Genomic DNA, 22037 nt, shown 5'->3' with positions numbered 1-22037 from the left:
AAAAAGAAATCGGTTTGAATAAATTTCACCGGAGCCCTCCAGCAGAATACGATCGATCTATCTCGAAATATTGCGAATTATTACAACAATTTATTTTTTCAAATGCGTTCAATCGTCCATTACAGTTCAAATTTTACCTTATTAATTTCCTATAAATGGAAATGATGTAATCTTCCTTAGCTTTTTCATTTCATTTACTTAATTTCTGTCCAATTGTGTCCTGCTAAAAGATACTGCCGCGTGACAGAAGTAAAATACAAAAAACCTATAAAATCTCTTCTGACATAAATAACGTTCGAGGAAATTAGGTGCTTAAATGAATAAAAAGTTTGGTATGTGCTAACTCTTGTCTTTGCTTATGTGAAGTTAAACTAGGAAGGATCGCATCGGACTAACTTTAATCCTGAATCCTTATTTTATTTGATTCGTTGATTTAATAACGATACAATGCGAAGATTATAACGCAACTAAATAAATTATAGCATTGTATAGAGCGATTACCAGCACATAATTGGAATAAAGAACGAAATCTTGTAACATGATATTTGGATTTTGAATGTTTTTTTTTTATGATTGAAGCTTTACTGGTGGCCCTCCCCTTTCCAGTTTCACCAGGACAGGTAGGCGAGTAAAGGCTCAGTCAGGAGGGGTGGAGCTAACAGCTGCCCGAGCGCCGAAGGAGACCTTACAACTTGAGAGCAGCTGCTTCACGCGTAAATCTACTACCGCTGAGAAGATTCGGCGAGAAACTCAGCGGACTGATTCATGGGATTCGAGGTCCAGGTCGTCGTGTAAGTCAACATTCCTCACGAACCATGGAGCTCGGACGACTAGCCTGTAAAAACGAGATTGTAGGGATTGGGGGTGTCTGTGTGTGCGGGCCGCGTGAGCGAACACCACACTCGCGTAAGTCATGACGAGCCTTATGCAAGTTTTGTAAAATGTCACCTTGTTTCGAAGGGACATTTTACTCCGCTTACAAATCACAAGGTAGAGTCTGCCAAGGGAAAACGCGCCACGGTCGCGGACAGATTTTATATGCGGGCGGAATGTCATGGATTTGATTTAGCGGTAGGCAGCGGCTTGGGTCTGCCCCTGGCATTGCTAAAGTCCATGGGTGACGGTAACCACTCACCATCAGGTGGACCTGGTCCTCTTGTAAATAAAAATATATAGATTAGCTGCACAATATAATTATTATTAGGATAAAAAAAAAAAATTTTTTACCCTAATCGCCGGAAGCTTATGGGGCTATCCCGGTTATTTGTGGATCGGTAGGTGAGCTCACAGTCTCAACCTGGGAGGATTTGCTAACATTAGCAAAGCAGGAGCAGTGCTTCGATGGATCTACCACCGGATCTAACACCATTATTGTTTATCAGTTGTATGATTGGTAGATTGATAGATACCTATGAAATAAAAGTCGAATAACACATATCAAAGCATTTCATTTATTAATAAAAGAAATAAATTTTACAACTATAAAATAGCTTCAAATTAAATTTAATAGTTTACTCATTACGAACAAAAACGAAATAAATTTTTAGTTTGGAAAATACAGGCGGTGCATTCACTTTTCTGTCTCCTTCGCCCTTGGTGCGTGGATGTGAGTGTTAGAGCGAGACAGGTAAAGTTTCGAGTCAAGCTTTAGAGCTTGTACGCCTGACGCATCATTAGGTCAAAATAGCAGTCGTTGTCAATGGAGACACTGATGCCACTGTAGTAGTTCATGAACTCTTCAAGAGTAACCTGTTTAAGGTAAAATCGCGTTAGTATATTGTTAAGCATCAATAACATACACAAATCTGTCAAACTGGAAGAAAATTGTTTCCATACACCCAAGGATAGGCCGGGGTGGCGCAGAATAATCCAGGAGGAAGTTATTCGAGGAGGCCACGACCCTCAGCATTGAGGATTATTGACGCAACGAAGAGGATCTGTGTATTTAGGGATTAAGAAGGAAAAAATGAACCTATTATACCTTGCCTTTAACCTACCTATTACTCAATTCACGACCTTCAATATTAAATATTGATAGTCATATAAATTGTAATATCATAAAACATAAAAGATAAACGATAAAATAAGGGTTATTGCTCAGGATATATAAATGCAATATTGGTATTGAATATTGTTAAAGAACAATGGCAAATTTTTACCTGAATGTTTTAAAAGGCGTCTTAGATGAAGACATAAACGAATCTTCATCATTTTATTTGCTCGTTTTTTATACGATGTTAGATTTACGTGGCAAAGCCACGATAAAATGTTAATTGAATAAGCTTTTAATTCGATTTTTGTGTACTTCCGGTTTAATACATTTGTAAAGGATGGCATTTATACTATTGGGACAAAAAAGCAATATTTTTTGATAATGAATAATATTCATAAAGTATTTAAAATAAAAATAATAATATCAATTATCCTTTGTTACAATTATTAGGTACTAATCAAATAACTAAATAATAATATGTAATAGTAATGGCAGCACTGCAGATGACAATGATTTTAACAGTATGACAACTGACATAATGCGCATGACTATGCCCGTCCATAAGGCTCGTGAGTGGAAGAGAGAGCGAAATACTCGCTTCATCGCTCCGATTTTTTATGACCCAAACTTTAAATTAGTAAATTAGCTTTGCAAGCCTTCGTTTGTCGCAAATATGTGACTAATTCGTTCAATATGTTAAAAGTACCTATCTCTGACACACATTTTTACACATTTACAAAGAAGAAAGAACAAACTATATAATATGTATATGTACCTACCTAGGTAGCTCTGCAATTGCTAAGGGTATCTACTCGAGTACTATTAGAGGTGTATCCTTGATTCATCTATGATAATGAAACTAAAATTGTTATTTATACATATCGTTTACCTATTTTTTCAATTTGTTATAGTCCGTGCCTACAAAAATCAGAGACATCTATTTATTGATAGATAACCTCAAATTATAAAGTAAACACGTTGATATCTTTTTTTTGTGACTTTCTAATACCAAAAATATTTTTTTTTTTTTTTTTTTATGATTGAAGGATTACTGGTGGCCCCGAGGCCTTTCCAGTTTCACCAGGACAGGTGGGCGAGCAAAGGCTCAGCCAGGAGGGGTGGGATTTGCTAACAGCTACCCGAGCGCCTCCGAAGGAGACCTAACAGCTCAAGAGCAGCTGCTTCGCGAATGAATCTACTACCGGATCGGAATCGCGACCCGCTGAGAAGATCCGGCGAGAAACTCAGCGAGCTGATTCATGGGTTAGGTTGCACGGCGAACTCTTTGTCGAGTTCGACGAGTACGGTTACCGAAGTCCCTAAGCCTGCTCCTAGAGCTGAAGGCGTCTAGTGCAAAGGTTATTGGATCTGAGGGATCCGTAAGGACGTGTCTAGGGCGTCGACGGTGACTGGCTCCTGCATGATCAGGATTCGGGGAGTAGTCAGCGGCGGCTACGATAAGGCGATTATCATGACGCATAGCCTTATCGAAGTACCGTTCCGACGCTGACTTCATGTATTTCTGGATAGATTCGAGGCCCAGGTCGTCGTGTAGGTCAACGTTCCTCACGAACCACGGAGCTCCGACGGCTAACCTGCAAAAGCGGGATTGTAGAGATTGAAGGGTGTGTATGTGTGTGCGGGCCGCGTGAGCGAACACCACACTCGCGTAAGTCATGACGGGCCTTATGCAAGTTTTGTAAAGTGTCACCTTGTTCCGAAGGGACATTTTACTCCGCTTACAGATCATGGGGTAGAGTCTACCGAGAATAAACGCGGCACGGTCACGGATTGATTTTATATGCGGGCGGAATGTCATCGATGCATCCAGGGTAACGCCCAGGTACTTGACCTTCCTGGCCCAGGGTATGGATTGACTAAAGAGAGTAATCGGGGGTGTGAGATTCCTCCTCCTAATACGGGAGGAAATCCGTGTGGAGCTTCCCCTCTGAAATAGCACCGCAGTACTTTTCGCTGGGTTGATGTCTATGCGCCATTTTCGGAACCACTGTCCTAGGGCTAGGGCTGCGCTCTGAAGCTTCTTCGCGATTAGGGACTTGTTTCTACTGGAATAGTAAACAGTCGTGTCGTCGGCGAATAAAGCTAAATGGGTCGGCGGCGACCGGGGAATATCGTTAACGAATAAGCTAAATAGGAGGGGTGAGAGGACAGAGCCTTGCGGGACTCCAGCTGTGAGAGGTCGTGGGGAGGAGCGGGTTCCCTCGACTCGATATCGAAAAGAGCGGTTCGACAAGAAGTCCCGTATGATGAGCACGAGACTATCCGGCACGCCCATGTTGAATAGTTTGAAAATCAAACCGTTGTGCCAGACTTTGTCGAACGCTTTTGCGACGTCGAAGAAGAGAGCTCCCGTGTATAACGGTTTTGGTCGATTAAGCCCCACAAGAATGTGCTCCGTGAGGCGGTGCACCTGTTGAACGCATGAGTGATTTGTACGGAATCCGAATTGTTCATCGATGAGAATGCCCTTGGATGAGACGAAGTCTCTGAGGCGTTTGTAGAGCAGACGCTCATACCGTTTGCCTAGAGACATGAGGAGGCTAATCGGGCGGTAGCTCGTCGGATGATTTTTTGGTTTACCGGGTTTATGTATGCCGATAACGTCCGCTTCTTTCCACACCGCGGGAAAGATACAGTTCGCCATAGCGGCATTGAAAATAGATGCCAACATCACGATGAGTTGGACGGGTAGAAGTTTAATAACGCGGTTGGATATACCGTCGGAACCGACGGAACCGTCCAAAAATATTTCTGATTAAGCTTAAGCTATGTTATTCCTATCGTTTTAGTATTTTTTTGTTTCAAGACGCCTCAAATAAATATCAGGTAAAATGTTGTATAGAAAGCTGCCATTGTTCTTTAAGAACAATGCACATTTATCTAGATTTATCTAGTTTTTATTTATAACATTGTAATGCAGGTATAGTCCCCAAAAAAAAAAAAAGGTATAGTCCCCAAAAAAAAAAAAAAAGGTATAGTCCCCAGCACATAACTTGGCAAGAGTCGTTAGATGCGCAGAAGTCGTTTTTTAGGTCTCTTTGGTTGTCGAGCGGGACGCGGGGAAAGACGTAGCACCGTTCCGAGAGCGCGATTGGTGCGTTAGTCGACCCTCCCCTCCAGCACCGCATCTACGTTCCGTTCGCTCCCGGTTACACATGTGCCTACTAAAGTTGTAGGTACCCTTTGTTTATATTGAGTTTTTGTTACGAGTTGTTATTATTGTTTTAAATTTAGTTTTTGTTACGAGTGTTATTGTTTTAAGTTTGTTTACAATGCCAGGACCAAATACCAATGACCATATAGTCAATTCAGTCGCTGAGCGTCTTATTATTTACGCCAGTGACGACAGCGACTCTTTGTTATGTCGAGGATGAGGAGCCAAGTCCTTACACATTTAATCCAAGGGGTAGCACTATTAGAAAACGATAGTGACAACGGCGACACATAATTTTTATATTAAGTATATTTTTTTAAATAAACTTCTTAACTTTTAATTGTATTTTATTTATAACACCTAATACACTTCACGAATTCCTCTCTTTTCTTTACGTTTCTTCTAAGCACACAGGCTTAAAAATAAATGATGGCAAATGAAAAATTAAATTAAATTATATGAGGGCAATAAAAGTGACAATTTTTTTTGTTGCATTGTGCACTATGCGCGACATTACCCCCACTACACCAAAACCTTGCCAACTTACGTGCCGCTTTCTATACTGGTAATGATAATTATAATGTAATTTTATAATTTAAAAAAATAAAGGTAATAATTTTTCTTAAACTTTTGCATATTGTCTGTGATGATGAATTATGAAGAGAAAAAGAATCATAATGATTAACTTATGAGTCAATGACATGTTCACCTGGACCAAACTAGCATCATGGGAACCTGTATTTATTGCTTTTTTTTATTGCCTTTTATTTATTGCTTAGCTGGGTGGACGAGCTCACAGCCCACCTGGTTCTAAGTGGTTCTTGGAGCCCATAGAAATCTACGACGTAAATGCGCCACCCACCTTGAGATATAAATTCTAAGGTCTCAAGTATAGTTACGGTTAGTTAAAAATAATACATACATACACATTAAACACCAAGACAAAGAGCAGACAATCCTATTTATCACGTGGAATATTTGCCAGATATGGAAATCAAACCAAGACCCTCAGCTCAGCACTCAGAGGCGCTAACAATTGCACTACAGAATCATTCTAAGTTCCTTAATATCCATAAGTATGTAAGTGTCACACTATGCAGTGTAGGGTTCCATAGTAAAGAATATTCATAATGAACAGATGTAATAAAAACAAACCAAAAACGTTTACTGTAGGCAGCTACAAACAACCCCAAACACAAGTTGGTAGCCAACAAAATGCATATACATACATACATTAACAAAAGCGTCTGAAATTAATTACAAATTGAAACAAAATTTTATGTTAAGTCGTTTACTCGTTAAGCATATCAGAGCCCATAGCTCCGAATTATTTAAATAACTATTAAAACCCACTATTTAATGCCAAGACCACCGAGCCAATGTGCAGTTATCCAAACGATATAAAGATAAATTAATGTTATTCACAAACCTTCCCATCGACTGTTCCATCGGACTCAAAATTCGCGAGGAACCTCTTCATTATTACATCTTCAGTTTCTTCGCCGCTCTTATATCTGTAATAAGAATTCAGTTAACGGTTAGTCATACGTTTCTATTTTTCTTCACATCAATTCATTCTACATATTTTAAAAACTGGAGTACTTTCTAAATTGAATTTGAATTTAATACAATAGTTATTTACTGGTTTCTCTTTTATAAATGTAGTATCCGAAGCGGAAGGAATACTTTAGAAAGACAGAATCCACCTTTTTTCACTGAAAATAACTAATTCGAAGTACGTAATAGGATATGATGTCACATGTAGCTAAATGTAGCTGTCTCTCTCTTTCTAAGAAAATTAAAAAAGTTCTTGAAGTACACATGACTCACCTGGTCTGAGAATCGACAGAGTAAACACCTTTAATGTCATCAATTGTGATTGCACCGTCACCAGTCTTGTCAAGCTTCTTGAATGCTTGTTCTACAATGTTACGACGCGATTCCGACATGGGAGGCTACAAGTAAAGCACATTACTAGTGATGGGACACAATTTACTGTGATTTTCACAATATTTATATAAAATACATTGAAGTATGTTGCACTCAACCTATGGTAAACTTCATTGAAATTCACTCATTGATAAATAAATCTGGAACATTTTAAAGATCACAAAGCAAACATATTATTACAGCATCTATATATATATAAATGAATTGCTGTTCGTTAGTCTTGCCAAAACTCGAGAACGGTTGGACCGATTTGGCTCATTTTGTCTTGAATTATTTAGAGAAGGTTTAAAAGGTAGATAAATATGAAAATGCTCGGAATTAAATAAAAATAACAATTTTGTTTTCCCTTTGATGTGTCCCCCATCAGATGGATTCATTTTGTTTGTTTTAAGTTTATTTTATACAAAAGTTAAGTTCTTTTATTTCTCGATTGAGGCACTACGAAGTCTGCTAGGTCAACTAGTAATATATATATATATGTATATATATAATTTTGGCAAACTGTTTCACCACCACATAACACAAATACAGAGTTTACAGTTTTTGTGAGCATACTGAAGCATATGCAGGTAGTTTTGTAGAACAATGTGTCTGTATGTATTTACGAAACTTACACGGATTTTAATAAGGAATTCATCGAGACTGATTGAGCCACTATTGTCTGTGTCGAATTGACTGAAGAGTTCTTCGGCTTCCTGAAACAAAACAATTCAAAATATGTATCTACATTATGAAGGAGGTAACTAATGAAATGGCTAACTTTAAATATTGATTATGAGAAGCAGCAATGGTTACATTCAAACCCTAATCCCTTAGAGATTTAGGTCAAATGTTAATCAGTATTGATATCTAACCGCTACCATCTTTAGTTACTATTAATTTATTTTTTAAAATCATTGACAATGATACTATGCTCACTACACTCAAGTTTGACAATTAGTTCAGTTATCTGGGCCCACACAAATAAATAATGTCTTCCCACAATCCTACCTATTTCTCTCACAAAGCATTCTTACATTTCAATAACTGCACAACAATTTTATTGACTTTCAGTTTAATTTAAAAGTTATCTAAATTATTTCAGTGACCCATTTCATACTCTACAAACTGAAAATATAAAATACCTACAGTTTTATTAAGTTCCAGCCCTGTTTCCTTGATGCCATAAAGGAATTCTTCTTTGTTCAGTAGTTTACTTCCATCATCATCCATGCGACGGAAAATTCTGAAGACATTAAATTTTAAAGGGTAAATTACTTTTGAATGAATAGTATCTATACTGACAATAATATTAAACTATTGTAATGAAGTTTGTATAAGATTATGTGCAATAAAAGGAAAATATGAAACAATGTGTGATAGTAAATTTTAATATTTTTTTTATCAGCTCTCTAATATATAACTATTTCATTAATGATTAGTAGTAAGCACTTACACAAATATGACATTAATTTTAGACATACCTTCCAAGTCCCAAGATCCCTGAAGCACCTCGGGACAAGCAAAGCAAGCGCAGTTTCTCCAGAGGATCAGTAGCTTGTGTCATAGCACGAGCACTCTTTTGCATCAGCTCTTCCTCCTGGACGGAACCAGCAGACATCGGTCTGTGCCACGCAACTGAAAAATTATTTTGTTAAAAGAATTAAGGCAATTTCAGAGTTTTAGTTTCTGTTTTACATTCTATCACATTTGTATTACATTTTATGTTTAAGTTTGTCAAAGGGTTTATACATTAATATTGTTACAGGTTGTACAGTTGTTAAAAATGTAAATTCTCTTTTTTAATAAGTAAGTAGTTTTTGAAACTGGTGAATAGAAGAGCTAATGTCAAAATGTGGTGCAATAGTTTATAGACGCGCAGTTATCTGATTAATTGTACACAATTTAACAACAAAATTGAAGATGCCGGTTAGCACTACTATATTCAATGAAAAGTGATGGTTGGTATTTTATTTCCACACTTTCTTAGCCATCTCATATCTGAATTAATGACGTAATGAAATTCATGATTTTATTTTTTATTTTTGTTTTAAAACGATTAAGCAAAAATTGTTATTGCAGTTCTTTTCATCTCTCAATAACGACTCGAATTTTGAAGTTAGTTTAAAGTTGATAACAATATACTCACTGTTGGAAGATGTTTTCGGTTTTCCTAAATACATTTTTACAATTTAAAATCACGTTACAACCATTAGATTAATCAGTTTTAACAATAATCTCTTCTAAAACTGTTAGGATATCATTATTTCAATTCAGCTTATAAATAACCGATACGTCTCACTAGATATGGACGTGATGACAAACTAAAACAAAATAACAGAAACAGTGTGGCCAGACCGCTTTGTAAATTCCCTGCCTAATCTTAACCGAAATCCCTATAAATAAAAGGCATTTCAGAGACGTCCTTCAGAGTATTTAAATATAAATTTCAGCATTTGGATAGTTTTTAGACACATATTTCGATGTCAACAAAATATGAACGCGGAAAATATGTTTCCCTCTTTTTAACCAAAAAAATACGTTACTTGTAGTTAGGCAGCGGGTTGGCACTGCCCCTAGCATTGCTCACGTCTATGAGTGACGGTAACGACTCAACATTAGGTGGGCCGTATGCTCATTTGCCTACAAGGACAATTAAAAAAAACTTAGTGCACGTGAAAAAAGTGAAACTTCTTTTGCAGTATGTAGTATTGTGGCTTTCTTCATTTATCATCCTTAATTCAAGGTTTCGAGTGGTTCGCGAGACGCTCTGTCTATTTTCTCACTATCGCCCTTCCTAAATTGTATTATTTCTCTCTAGCTGTAACGAATCTGTTGCAATTTAAATTTTACTCTCAACACGCCTAAAGAAACTTCACTTCGAAAAAAACTTGTACAACTTTTAAATTATATGATGAACCTTTAATTCAGGTCCAATATTAAAAATAATGTATATCGGGATACAAACATAACTAGCAGCTAAGACTTATTCTACGAGAGCGGGATGATAAGTAACTAGCCTCTACTATTCGTAGCTCTACTATTTGGAAAGTTAAAACTAAAAAAATATATATGTCATTTTTATATTCGTATCTCTGGCCACCTGTGTTCTAAATTTGAATTTGGTGGCGTGAAAATTTTATTGATTTTTTTTCATTTGAAAATATATTTCGTCAAGTGTTTTCAAAATGGATAAAATTGAACAAAGAGCGGTAATAAAGTTTCTTCATATGAAGGGCATGAAGGGGAAAGATATCTATGACGAGTTAGAGAATGTTTTGGGTGAATGTGCTCCTTGAGGCGTGAGGGAATGTGGGCCTTGGTGGCTGAGTTTAAACGCGGTCGTACATGTGTCCAAGATGAAGCCCGCCCCGGACGTCCAAAAAGCGTCACGACTCCGGAAATGGTCGTGAAAGAACATGATATTATAGTTTTAACAGATCAACGATTGAAGTTATCTGAAATAGCTGACACTACAGGTATCTCAAAAGAACGGGTACATCATATCCTAAGTGAGGAATTAAATATGAAAAAGTCATCGGCCCGTTGGGTGCCGTGATTGCTTACGCATGATCTAAAAAGGATTCGGGTGCAAAACTCAAAAGAATGTCTGGACCGTTTCAGATTATTAAAGCCGATTTTTTACGTCGATTTGTAGCAACAGATGAAACATGAGTTCATTATTACACGCTAGAATCAAAAATTCAATCAAAACAGTGGACGCAATCGCGATGCCCGACTCCAAAAAAGCCATGGCTGTAAAGTCGGCTGGAAAAGTCATGGCTTCCGTCTTTTGGGATACAGATGGGATCTTGATGATAGATTACCTTCCTAAAGGTCAAATGATTAATGGAGAATACTACGCTAATCTTCTAGATAATTTTCATCAGTGTATTCAGCAAAAACGACCAGAGTTGGCGAAAAAAAAATCATCTTCCGCCAAGACAATGCTAGGGTTCACACATCTGTTAAAGCTATGGCAAAAATCAACGAATTGAAGTGTGATTTGCTGCCCCACCCACCTTATTCGCCTGATCTAGCGCCATCAGACTTCCACTTATTCCCTAAGCTCAAAACTTTTTTGGGCGGACAGAAATTTGCCACAAATGATGAAGTCATAGCCCCTGTAGAGGAGTATTTTGCGGGCCTCGAAAGATATCATTTTATGGAAGGCATTACTGCTTTAGCAGGAAGATGGAATAAGTGCGTAGAGGTTCATGGAGACTAAGTCGAAAAATAAAATTAATTTTATCATGAAAAGTTAAGTGTTTTATTGTTAGGCTAGTTACTTATCATCCCGCCCTTGTATACCAATATTCAAATCTGTTGCACTATTGTTTTCAATAGCGGACTCTATTTTACTTATGAAAGTATAAAAAAGAAAATAACAACAGAAAGGCAATATTTTTAAAGAAAATAATGCCTGCACATGTCATTAGATTATTTTTAAAATCATATAGTGCAAAAATGGCTTCATTAAAACATTTAAAGGGGTCAGCCTTGTTTTCTCTCAGGAAGCTGTTAATTGATCAGAAGACAAGAAAAAAAAACTGTTAAAAATTATAGACCTCATAGACATATTCTATTATTCGACATAACAAAATGATGTCGTTTATTGAATAAAATTATATGGAAAAGTAGAGGCAGATTTATTTTATCTTCAATAATCAGTAAGCAGGTAAGTTTAAATGTCATTTGCCTCTCATCATGTAGAAGAGATGTACCAGAGTTAATCGCCAAAAAATTTATGAACAGACATGAATTCATTAACATAAATGATTTTAAGGAACCATCTCCGCAGGTAGGTCACTAGAGCTTTTTGTTTTGCACTTATGTGATGCTTGGCAGTTCGATTAATTATTATTTACTCAGGTAGATTATTTTACACGTTGTTAATTTAAGTTATAAGTTTTACGCCTAAAAGGATAAAAAAGGACAAAAACGTGATTTTTTTTAGTTATCAACACATCCCTCAAACTATTTAGACACCTCAAAGCTCCACGTAGAGGCGAATAAGCCCCTTCTTCTTCTTTTCTTCTTCCAGTGCCTCTTCAATCCTGAAGGTTGGCCGTTAGCTTCCTGTATTCCTTTCTGTCAGCAGCCAGCCAGAACAGCTGTTCGACGGAGGCAATACCGGTCCACTCCCGGATATTCCGGAGCCATGACTTTTTTCTTCGCCCAGCACGTCTCTTTCCGTCCACTTTGCCCATAATTATCAGCTGCAGCAGCATGTATCGATCGTTCCTGAGCACATAGCCGAGATACTCTATCTTGCGCTTTTTGATAGCAGGCAACATTTTCCGGGCCATATGAACGCGCTGAAGCGCGGTTTCGTTCCTGATCCTCTGCGTCCAACTAATGCGTAACATGCGACGGTAGCACCACATCTCGAATGCCTGTAGGCGTCTTGTAGTGTCTTCTTTCAGGGTCCACGTTTCGCAACCATACATGACGATAGGCCAGATATAGCACATGAGTAGCCTGACTCGGAGCTGTATATTTAGTTGACGACAGCAAAGAACTTTCCTCATTTTATTAAAAGAGGCTCGAGCAGTTTCTATCCGGTTTTTGATTTCTTGATCAGATTCCCATGCTTCATTTACCCAAGCTCCTAAATACTTGTATTATCGTACACGCTCTAGTTGTTTCCCAGCTACAGATACGCTTGAACTCAAATCCGGGTTTCTTGAGACTACCATAAATTTGGTCTTGCTTATGTTTATCGACAACCCGGCTTCCTCGCTGTACTCATTAACCTTATTCACAATTGCTTGCAAATCGGCTTCCGATGCTGCAATAAGGATAGTGTCGTCCGCATAACGCAAGTTGTTAACGACCCTGCCGTTGATTCCTATTCCCACTTCAAGGTTTTCAAGAGCTTTTGACATCACAGCCTCTGAGTAGACATTAAAAAGCAACGGGGATAAGACACACCCCTGCCGGACCCCACGACAGATCTCAACGTGGTCGGTTTCCTCATTTTCTACTCTTATCGTAGCCACCTGCTTCTCGTACAGGTTGCGGATGATTCTGACGTCCTTACCATCCAGTCCAAAGTCACAAAAAAACCCCGAATTACAACAAATCCCTCCATCTGGCAACAAATGGCCCCCGCATAGCTGTCAAATCCAGTGTTCTATTTACATAAATTAGTTACCTAGTTAAGCACTAGGTACATAGTAAATTAATCTGTGTTCTATTCTATCCATTATTGCAGATGTAATTTGTTTTTAATTAGCTGACCAAAAGTGATCGACTGGTATTAGGTGTCTACCGGAGCCTAGAGAAAAGTAATCCTCTGTAGATAACTTAAAAGCTAAGGAGATTCTTCAATGCCCATATTTCTTTGGCTGCCTCTTCGGTGACATTTAGCTAGCCAAATAAAATACTCATTAATTGTAATAAGTTTATGCCCCAAATTTTGTAATTAAATAATTGAATTATGTGAAACACAATGCAAATACTTAGTACGTTGGTCCAATTTGCGACATCACTGATATTCATTGTCATTTGTAGTAAGAAACTTAAAAAAAACTGTCCTCCAGAAAAGTGGTAGGTGTAGTGGTAGGTGTAGGTGTAGGGGAAGATGCGTTTGTAAATTTTGACGCCATAGCAATACCAAACTTAAATTATTTTAAAGGTAACAAAGTGAAATAGTAACATGCGGTAAATCCTTCATAATCAACTGGTTTTTTTTTCCTCCCTATTCTAGTAACCTCGAGGGGTTATTCTCAGTTATTCTAGATTCACCGAACTAGTAGGTGAGCTCGCGGGGTTCAAACCGGATGTGTTGCTAACACTGGCCCTAGCAAGAGCAGTGCTTCGCAGAATCTACCACCGGATCGGAAACGAGACCCACTAAGAAGATCCGGCGAGAAAATCAGTAGGCTGTGGCCTGTGTCTATGGGTTAATTTACTCGTCTTGCACTTCGTCGCAAAGGACAAGTTCGGCGAGGACGGTGACTGCGAAACTCTGTAGGGTCGCAAGTTCGACAGTTACTATAACAGTAATAAACTATATTAATACTTTTTTCAATCAAATCAAGTGTCACGATATTATCTAATTTTTTACTGTTGACACGTCAGAACTGCGTAGGTCGTATTTAATTCGCTATCCTATTAAACTTCGTAAATATACTTATTATACAGATATAATGTTATAATGTTTTGGAGACAACTAAAATAATAAATAAAGTTGTGTTTCAAAAAGACGTAACTGTATTTAATAGAGCTTAAAGAGGAAATGGGTACGTCTTTAATAACTAACTGCCTATTGTTTAAGAACAATGTGACTTTTAATAAAACATCATAACAACCTATTGGAAAATACTTATGTCGAATTAAGGGACTATTGGTTTTCATCGAAAATTCGCTAGTATGTATGAATTATCACAGTATGCATGGAATTTTATACTCTTTAAAATGTATAATAAAGAGTTAACGGCCCTAGATACCGTAATTAACCATAGCGTAAATTCTTCGTCAGACTTTCACACAAAATGGAAGACCAAATCAAATTGGACCTGTGAGTATTATATGTATTAAGCTGAAGATAAAATAATGTCACAAGAATAAGTACGTGAGCCTACAAGATAACCGACAAGTAACAGATGCATTTCTATTGCGAGTATCATTTAACTAACATATCTATGACTCCAGGTGTTTTTCAACTTTCACTAAACTCAAATGCCCTCACTAACTATTTACTGAATGCAACAAACCTATCGCTCGTATATGATAGACTACGTCTAGTGCTGTTTATTCCTGACACGATAACATTTAGTCTTGACTTGATATCGATTTAATTTAAAGTAATATAATTTTAGGGTATAAGGTAAAATGAATAATACTCTTCTACTCTTTATGGCAAGCTTATTGAGCTCAAACTCGGGAATTTTTAATCTATACTCTATATTAATATATAAATAGTTTGGCGTGACACAGTGGTTTTTACGGATGTTCTGTTATAACTAATGAACCATGCATCCGATTGACTTGAAACTTGGTATTTATGTCGAAAATACATGTACTTAATGGATAGGCTAATATTTATATAAGCGTTGGACTCCCTAATAATAATGTTAATTTTAAATGCGCAGCGAAGCAGGCGAGTACGGCTAGTCGTATAAACGAACCGAGTCGCTATTAAACTCTATTTGAACTGAATATAAAAATTCCGTTGTCGTACGTACATGATCAAAAGTAGAGCTCGACCTCATTTCGCTATACGTACTTGATTAATTAACTTCGCCCTTTTGTACACATGTATACCAACCAGTCAAGGACCGTTTACCTATTGAATCCACAATAAAAATTGTTTCATTTTTTTGATACGTAGTCTTTTCTTGTTTAAAAAAAATGTGAATTTAACAGATTTTTGAATATTTTAACTGTGGTATATGAATTTTACGACCCACTCGCTGGTTGGGTGGGTACAGACAGCAAGCAGCAAGAGCGCCGTGGTCCTACTTGAGTCATGGATCGAAGTCTCAAGAGCATTGCACGAATGGCCTGAAAGGCGTGTAACTTTTCAGTTACAACTAAACAAACGTTGAATCCTTTCGCTCCAAAAATCACCAGTACTCAATACGACAATTACCACTATAGTGTAGGGTATGGATATTACCAATGAGGTGGATCGACTGGTCGAAATAGCTGGTAAGAGCTGGATGCGAAAGGCAAGAGACCGAATAGAATGGAGTATATTTGAAGAGACCTTCACTCATCATTGGGTGGACACGGGTTGAAGAAGAAGAAGACAAAATGTATGGACTCTTAACAGATCAATATAATGTGTGTGCATCTCGGATTTCAAAAGTAAATCGTAATAAGGAAAACAAACGCCTCATTAGATAACTAGTACATAATATTTGAACGTTGCATTTGCATTCACAATCAAAGGGTAAAGTGACAGGCCGAGATCATTAATAGTGTTGGCATGCTCATTACTGCATTTTTAGCGTCATGAAATCATTGCTGTCTTCATTATTAGGTAATGTGATTACTGAACTTAAGAAAAATCAAACGAAATTATTTAATTTTTCGCTAAACTACTTTTATCTATATAATAATACGTGAAGCAAAAACTTTGTACCCCTTTTTACGAAAATTGGGCGGACGGATCAGTAAGAAATTTCCCACGCTTATAGAGAATATAGAGAAGGAGTGCAGAAAGTTATATTTTTTTTAAATTATGCATAAAAATACAATAAATCAATTTAAAAAAAACATTACACACACTACCATGTATTTGACACACACACGCACGCATGCATACTTAAGTATTTGTTTACTGTCAAACGTTTCTTATTGCTTAAAGTCAATCTTTGGTCAAATTGAGAGTATATTAAATGTTGTTTGTCTTTATTAATATTTGCCTAAAGTGTACCTACATAATCTTGGCGAAATCTGTGATTATAGAATTTGACAATAGAATCATAATAGTGTAAAAACTTAAAATTTCAATTAAATAAAGTCGAATTTGGACTACGGGGGACCACTAGTGATTTTAATTTTGTGTTTTTTGTATTACTTTTTTGTTGCTTAGATCGGTGGACGAGCTCACAGCCCACCTGGTGTTAAGTGGTTACTGGAGCCCATAGACATCTACAACGTAAATGCGCCACCCACCTTGAGATATAAGTTCTAAGATCTCAGTATAGTTACAACGACAGCCCCACCCTTCAAACCGAAACGCATTATTGCTTCACGGCAGAAATAGGCGGGGTGGTGGTACCTACCCGCGCGGACTCACAAGAGGTCCTACCACCAGTAAATTTCCAACGTTTCGAATACATATTATTTGTTAGCTTTCGTGGTATCCGACGAGTCGTCCATGACAATATTCACATGTTATAAAACCGTAAAAGTAGCTTTATTTAGTTCTAACTGTAACTGTTAAAAATATCAGTAATCTTGAACCATGCAGCGTTATCTTTAATTCAAAGTGACCATTCAATTAGAACGGAAATTCATACTTTGACTCGTTTTATTCCAGGCCGTTACCTCACGCACATATCGAATGATATCATGCAGTATTTTATGTACATATTGTTATTCGTGTTACCGGCGACTAGTTCACACCCACCCTTGGTAATTAACACGCAAAATTATTAATAAATTAGTAATTTTAATGTTCTTCTTATAATGTCCTACATAAAAACACATTTTCATCTAAAATGGTTAATGAAAGCGAGAGGTGTTTAATGTGAAAGATGCTTAAAGACCTCGTTACGTTAGCCTTTGAAAGATAGGACGGTTATATTAAGTACATTTATGTATGTGTGAAAAAAATACAAAATACCTGAGCTCTCCATTTCAGCTTTTACTTTTGGCGAATTCTCGTAGTTGAAGCAAGCTGTGAAAAAGAAAACCAATATTAATCAAACAGAAAAAAAAAACCCTTAACAACTGCATGGAAAGATAGTTGTTTTATTCTGTATTGAGCATAATAGACCGACGCTATCATTGTAAAAAAACCGCCTAAAAGCCAATTAAAATTAAGCCAAATAATTTGAAGAGGGAACACAATAGAAAAAAAAATCGATAGAACTGTAACGGTAAATACGCTAACAGCCATATAGTGGTTATAATTAGCCGCTATCGATCGAGACACAGAGAATAATTTATTTTGTACCATTAGAAACCTATTGTTACGAAGTATAGAAAGCACATACATGGTGTTGTGTAGTTTCCTTGTGAAACCTGGCACGATAAAAGAATTTCTATTACAAGAAATACGAAGCCGATTTCATGGAAATCTTATATTTTATCAACAAACAACGGTTCCTTAGAAAATCATATGCTTACAAAAATCTGTAAACAATATAATACATTACGTAAACATACAAAAGTATATAAACGTAAAAAAGTCGTTCTAAAAATTAGTAAAGTGCATTGTAACTGAAATTTTCAAATCTAATTTTTTTTTTATTGGTTATGTGGGTGGACGAGTTCACAGCCCACCTGGTGCTGAGTGGTTATGGGAGCCCATAGACATCTACAACGTAAATGCGCCACCCACCTTGAGATATAAGTTCTAAGGTCTCAAGTATAGTTACAACGGCTGCCCCACCCTTCAAACCGAAACGCATTACTGCTTCACGGTAGAAATAGGCAGGGTGGTAGTACCCACCCGCGCGGAGTCACAAGAGATCCTACCACCAGTAATTAGTTTCGTATCTTTTTTCTAGATGAGCTGTTAGCGTGACTATCGATTGAATAGCAATTTCATCTTCACATTATTTTCTCTTCACTTAGTGGGGAAGGGGGAGACAATAACCAGGCGAACTAAGATACCTTAACAAACGAGGACCTGAGTATACTCGTGAACTCTACCGTCTGCTTACCTGCTTAATTGCACTTTACTTTCCATTAGAAACCGCAGAATGAGGTAGACTTGGTGGGTCATTTACTTTAAAAATCGTTAGAAAGATATATCGCCTAATGCTCTGTTAAAATTACTGAGAAAAAGGCAAAAAAAATCTGGGACTAAAACATTTGCACCTAATTCAGTAAAGTAAAAGTAAAAGAAGAAATGATATTGAGACTGTGATTGGTATTTGTCGATAGTGATTAAAATATGTACAGAATTCGCTTATTAACTACATTTTATGGGAAATAAAGTCAGAATTTTTCATCGAGCAGACAAGTTTGCTCTATAGACAGACAGATTGAATGTAAGGCTATGCGATGCAAGTTATATCTAGTAAACGGCAATAGCGCTCCTCAAGTTTGTTATCGCAAAGCCCCCACTCTGCTCCCAATTGCTTAATTGTGAAATTGCTTGACTATTACGAATCGACCTTGTGGTCTCGGAGCCTGATGATCAGTTACTGTGTGAAGTATAATCACCTGCAAGTTTCTTTAGGTGACGTTTAAACCGATAAACGCACCTACGCTACTCCGCCTACAACCACTAGGTGATTCATAAGTCCTAAGTACCTAATATACACATACGTATTTATGTAAGACTAGCTGACCCGGCAGACTTCGTAGTGCCTCAACCGATAAATAAAAGACCTAAACTTTTGTATAAAATAAAATTAAAACAAAAGGAATCCGTCCGACGGGGGACACATCGAAGGAAAACAAAATTGTTATTTTTATTTAATTCCGAGAATTTTCATATTTATCTACCTTTTAAGCCTTCTCTGGACTTCCACAAATAATTCAAGACCAAAATTAGCCAAATCGGTTCAGCCGTTCTCGAGTTTTAGCGAAACTAACGAACAGCAATTCATTTTTATATTTATGTAAGATACGGTAAATATAAAGCCCAGATTTAATAACAAAGCAAAGGCTGTAAAAATTATAGATATTCATCCCTCTGACATTACTTATTTACTTATTGTCATACGCCAGAATTTTTCATTGATATTTGTAAATGTTGATGTTCGTATTTATCTACTCATTATCTTATAATTTGGTGGGTATAAGAAACCCGCTGCACTGTTATTAAGCGACTGTGTCGTCATGTACCTACTATTTCTTTTACAGAATACCTACCTGACAGGTATTCACGAAGACGTCCACAATTAAGGAATAACATCGAGTTATAAAAATCAAGTTCGCAACAATAACAAATTTCCGTAATTTCTATTAGTAAAGCATATTATTGTAAGCCCGCACGGGTAGATACCGCTATCCTATATTTTTCCGATTGAAAGTAGTCATGCGCTCCGTTGTGAATGCTGGTATACTTAACCGTTATACAGTACAATTGAGACTTCAAGCTCTTCTCTAAAGGCCAGTTGTGGAATTGATAGTGTGATCTCCTTAAGCTCCGTTAACCATCTAATGCCAACTGACCCGTGGAATCGTTCACCCATCCAAACAATAATATTCGTTTACAAGTAATCATACAAAGATTCTAGTATTCTTATAGCATAACACTAGATTCTAACAAAGCCCCTAAAATAATCGGATTCTGTTAAAGGGTAGTGTGCTAGAGAGCTCCATTTTTACTGGCGAGAGCACTGAAGCACCTTTTCCCTGGGGGTCTCAAGATAGGCGCGCGATAAACAGAGCCTGGAACTCAGGTTGAGAAAACTCTCATTAAAATAATATCTTCACACGGTGACCACCCCCCATTATCTCGCTACCAATTAACTAACCATAACACCAGCATAAAAAGCCTTGTAAATGTATGTGCATACATTGAGTATGTTACGGTCTTCGACAGAGGATTTCGAGCTAAGCTTTAAAATTGTTGAATCGTACTAATATCTTTTTTTTGCAGTGTCAGACAGGTAGATAATGCAATTGGCCACGAAAAGTGTCAAATATTTGAAATGGAAAAGATGGAAATGCCGAACTTTTTTTCTGTATTCCGTATGATCTCACCGAGTCTATATGTCTCGAGAGGAAATCACGATGAAAAACTAAATAATCATATTATTAAATATTGGTGTGTACATACTTAACATACTTAAATTAATTAATTTAAATGACACAGCCTACATTAAGGGGCAGTTAAAAGTCACATTGTACCTATAAAAATTCAAACTTACCTTTATTTTGAATTCTTTCCTTTTTTTATTCAGGACAATGGCATAAAAGAAAACAGCCAACTGACATCGATCACTAGCTGCTGAATAATAGTTTTCTAGACAATTGTGTCACACACGATAGGCTAATATCGATTTATGGAAATTGCCTCTATTATATACAAGCGTGGAACAGCTGTTACAATTCTTATTACTAATTTTTAATGACTCTAGTTTTTATAAGCCCTAATGTAGTCACGTAGTTAACAGCGTGAATACTAAAATTAAAATATTCTGTTTGAGCTGAGATGGAAAGAGTGACTCACAAATCGCAACGGCCTTGTCCGTTCTTTCTTACGTACCTATATGGAAGAAAACAGATTTCACGAATAATTCTGTTGGGTAAATATTTACCGAACGAAAGTTATTAAGTACATATTATAAAATATTAGAATAAAGACGATTTTCACTTTCACCCGTTTTTCTCAGTATTGTGGATTATACTGAGTGGCGAATACAGAAAATACTGTCCTTGTTTACTTTTCCAGATTTTTATCGTTGTGAATCATGCGTATTTTAATATTTTTTACCTTTTATATAAGTTTACTTATTATTTTAAATAGACTTTATTTATATGTTAAACAGCACGCGTCTTCGCAAATTTTAGTAGGTCATTTAATATTTTTTTCCTTTTTCTCGCTTTAGTCTCGTTTCACGTCAACATTCATGATTCGCGAGTTAGGCAAAAACAAGCTTGAGCATTAAGACATTTGTTCAATTGTCACCTAAATAGTAAAGAACCAACCTTAACCATAAATGTGTAAGACTATTTCGACTCGCCTTACAATAATTAGGGTCAAAACAAAATTGTGATGGTTTGATCGTTTGAATTTTAGTTCTACAAATGGCAGTCAACAGAAAAACCTTCCACAAAACTTATAATAATTTTCATGTCATTCTCACTAATTTATAAGATACTAGCTGACCCGGCAGACTTCGTAGTGCCTCAATTGATAAATAAAATACCTAAACTTTTGTATAAAAAAAAACAAAATTGTTATTTTTTATTTAATTCCGACCATTTTCATATCTAACTTTTTAAACCTTCTCTGGACTTCCACTAATTATTTAAGACCAAAATTAGCCAAATCGGTGCAGCCGTTCTCGAGTTTTATATATTGTTAAACTATGCTTTATCTACGCGTCAATTAGTACAAATGATAGTTTTTATCATCACACACATCGTTGTGGTTCTAATGTACATATAATTTTACTGTGGTTCTAATGTTTATATAATTTTACTAAGTACTTAGTCAAGGATAGTTTGTAGACTTGTCGAAGTATTGGTGGCCAACATCGTGATTGATTGTTGTTTTCGCCCGTAGCCTCTAGGGTCCATTTATTTTATTATGGCTAGTGGCAAGCTCACGGGGCTCAGCCTGAAAGAGTTTGC

At 36.7% G+C, this 22037-nt stretch overlaps 1 protein-coding gene across 3 annotated transcripts in view; it reads right to left on the bottom strand.

The window, feature by feature from the left end:
* Window positions 1-1430: 1430 nt before the first annotated feature.
* The window catches only part of LOC114239912 (calcyphosin-like protein), a 65629-nt gene continuing 45022 nt past the window's right edge, over window positions 1431-22037 (bottom strand). The window contains exons 1-8 of one of the 3 annotated variants that reach the window (XM_028170654.2): window positions 20609-20750; window positions 17401-17454; window positions 8582-8735; window positions 8247-8343; window positions 7733-7813; window positions 6999-7123; window positions 6598-6682; window positions 1431-1749 (exon numbers count right to left, since the gene is read on the bottom strand). In XM_028170654.2, the coding sequence (XP_028026455.1) occupies window positions 1648-1749; window positions 6598-6682; window positions 6999-7123; window positions 7733-7813; window positions 8247-8343; window positions 8582-8735; window positions 17401-17413 (657 nt within the window). In that variant the 5' untranslated portion in view covers window positions 17414-17454; window positions 20609-20750 and the 3' untranslated portion in view covers window positions 1431-1647. Of the gene's footprint in view, window positions 1750-6597; window positions 6683-6998; window positions 7124-7732; window positions 7814-8246; window positions 8344-8581; window positions 8736-9246; window positions 9417-17400; window positions 17455-20608; window positions 20751-22037 lie in introns of those variants that run through there. The other 2 variants (XM_028170454.2, XM_089736816.1) reach the window with 2 other exon arrangements.

The sequence above is a fragment of the Bombyx mandarina genome, chromosome 22 (assembly GCF_030267445.1).
Source record: "Bombyx mandarina strain Sakado chromosome 22, ASM3026744v2".
Lineage (NCBI taxonomy): Eukaryota > Metazoa > Arthropoda > Insecta > Lepidoptera > Bombycidae > Bombyx > Bombyx mandarina.
Note: the sequence above shows the minus strand (reverse complement) of the source record. Positions and strands in the feature narration are given on the sequence as shown.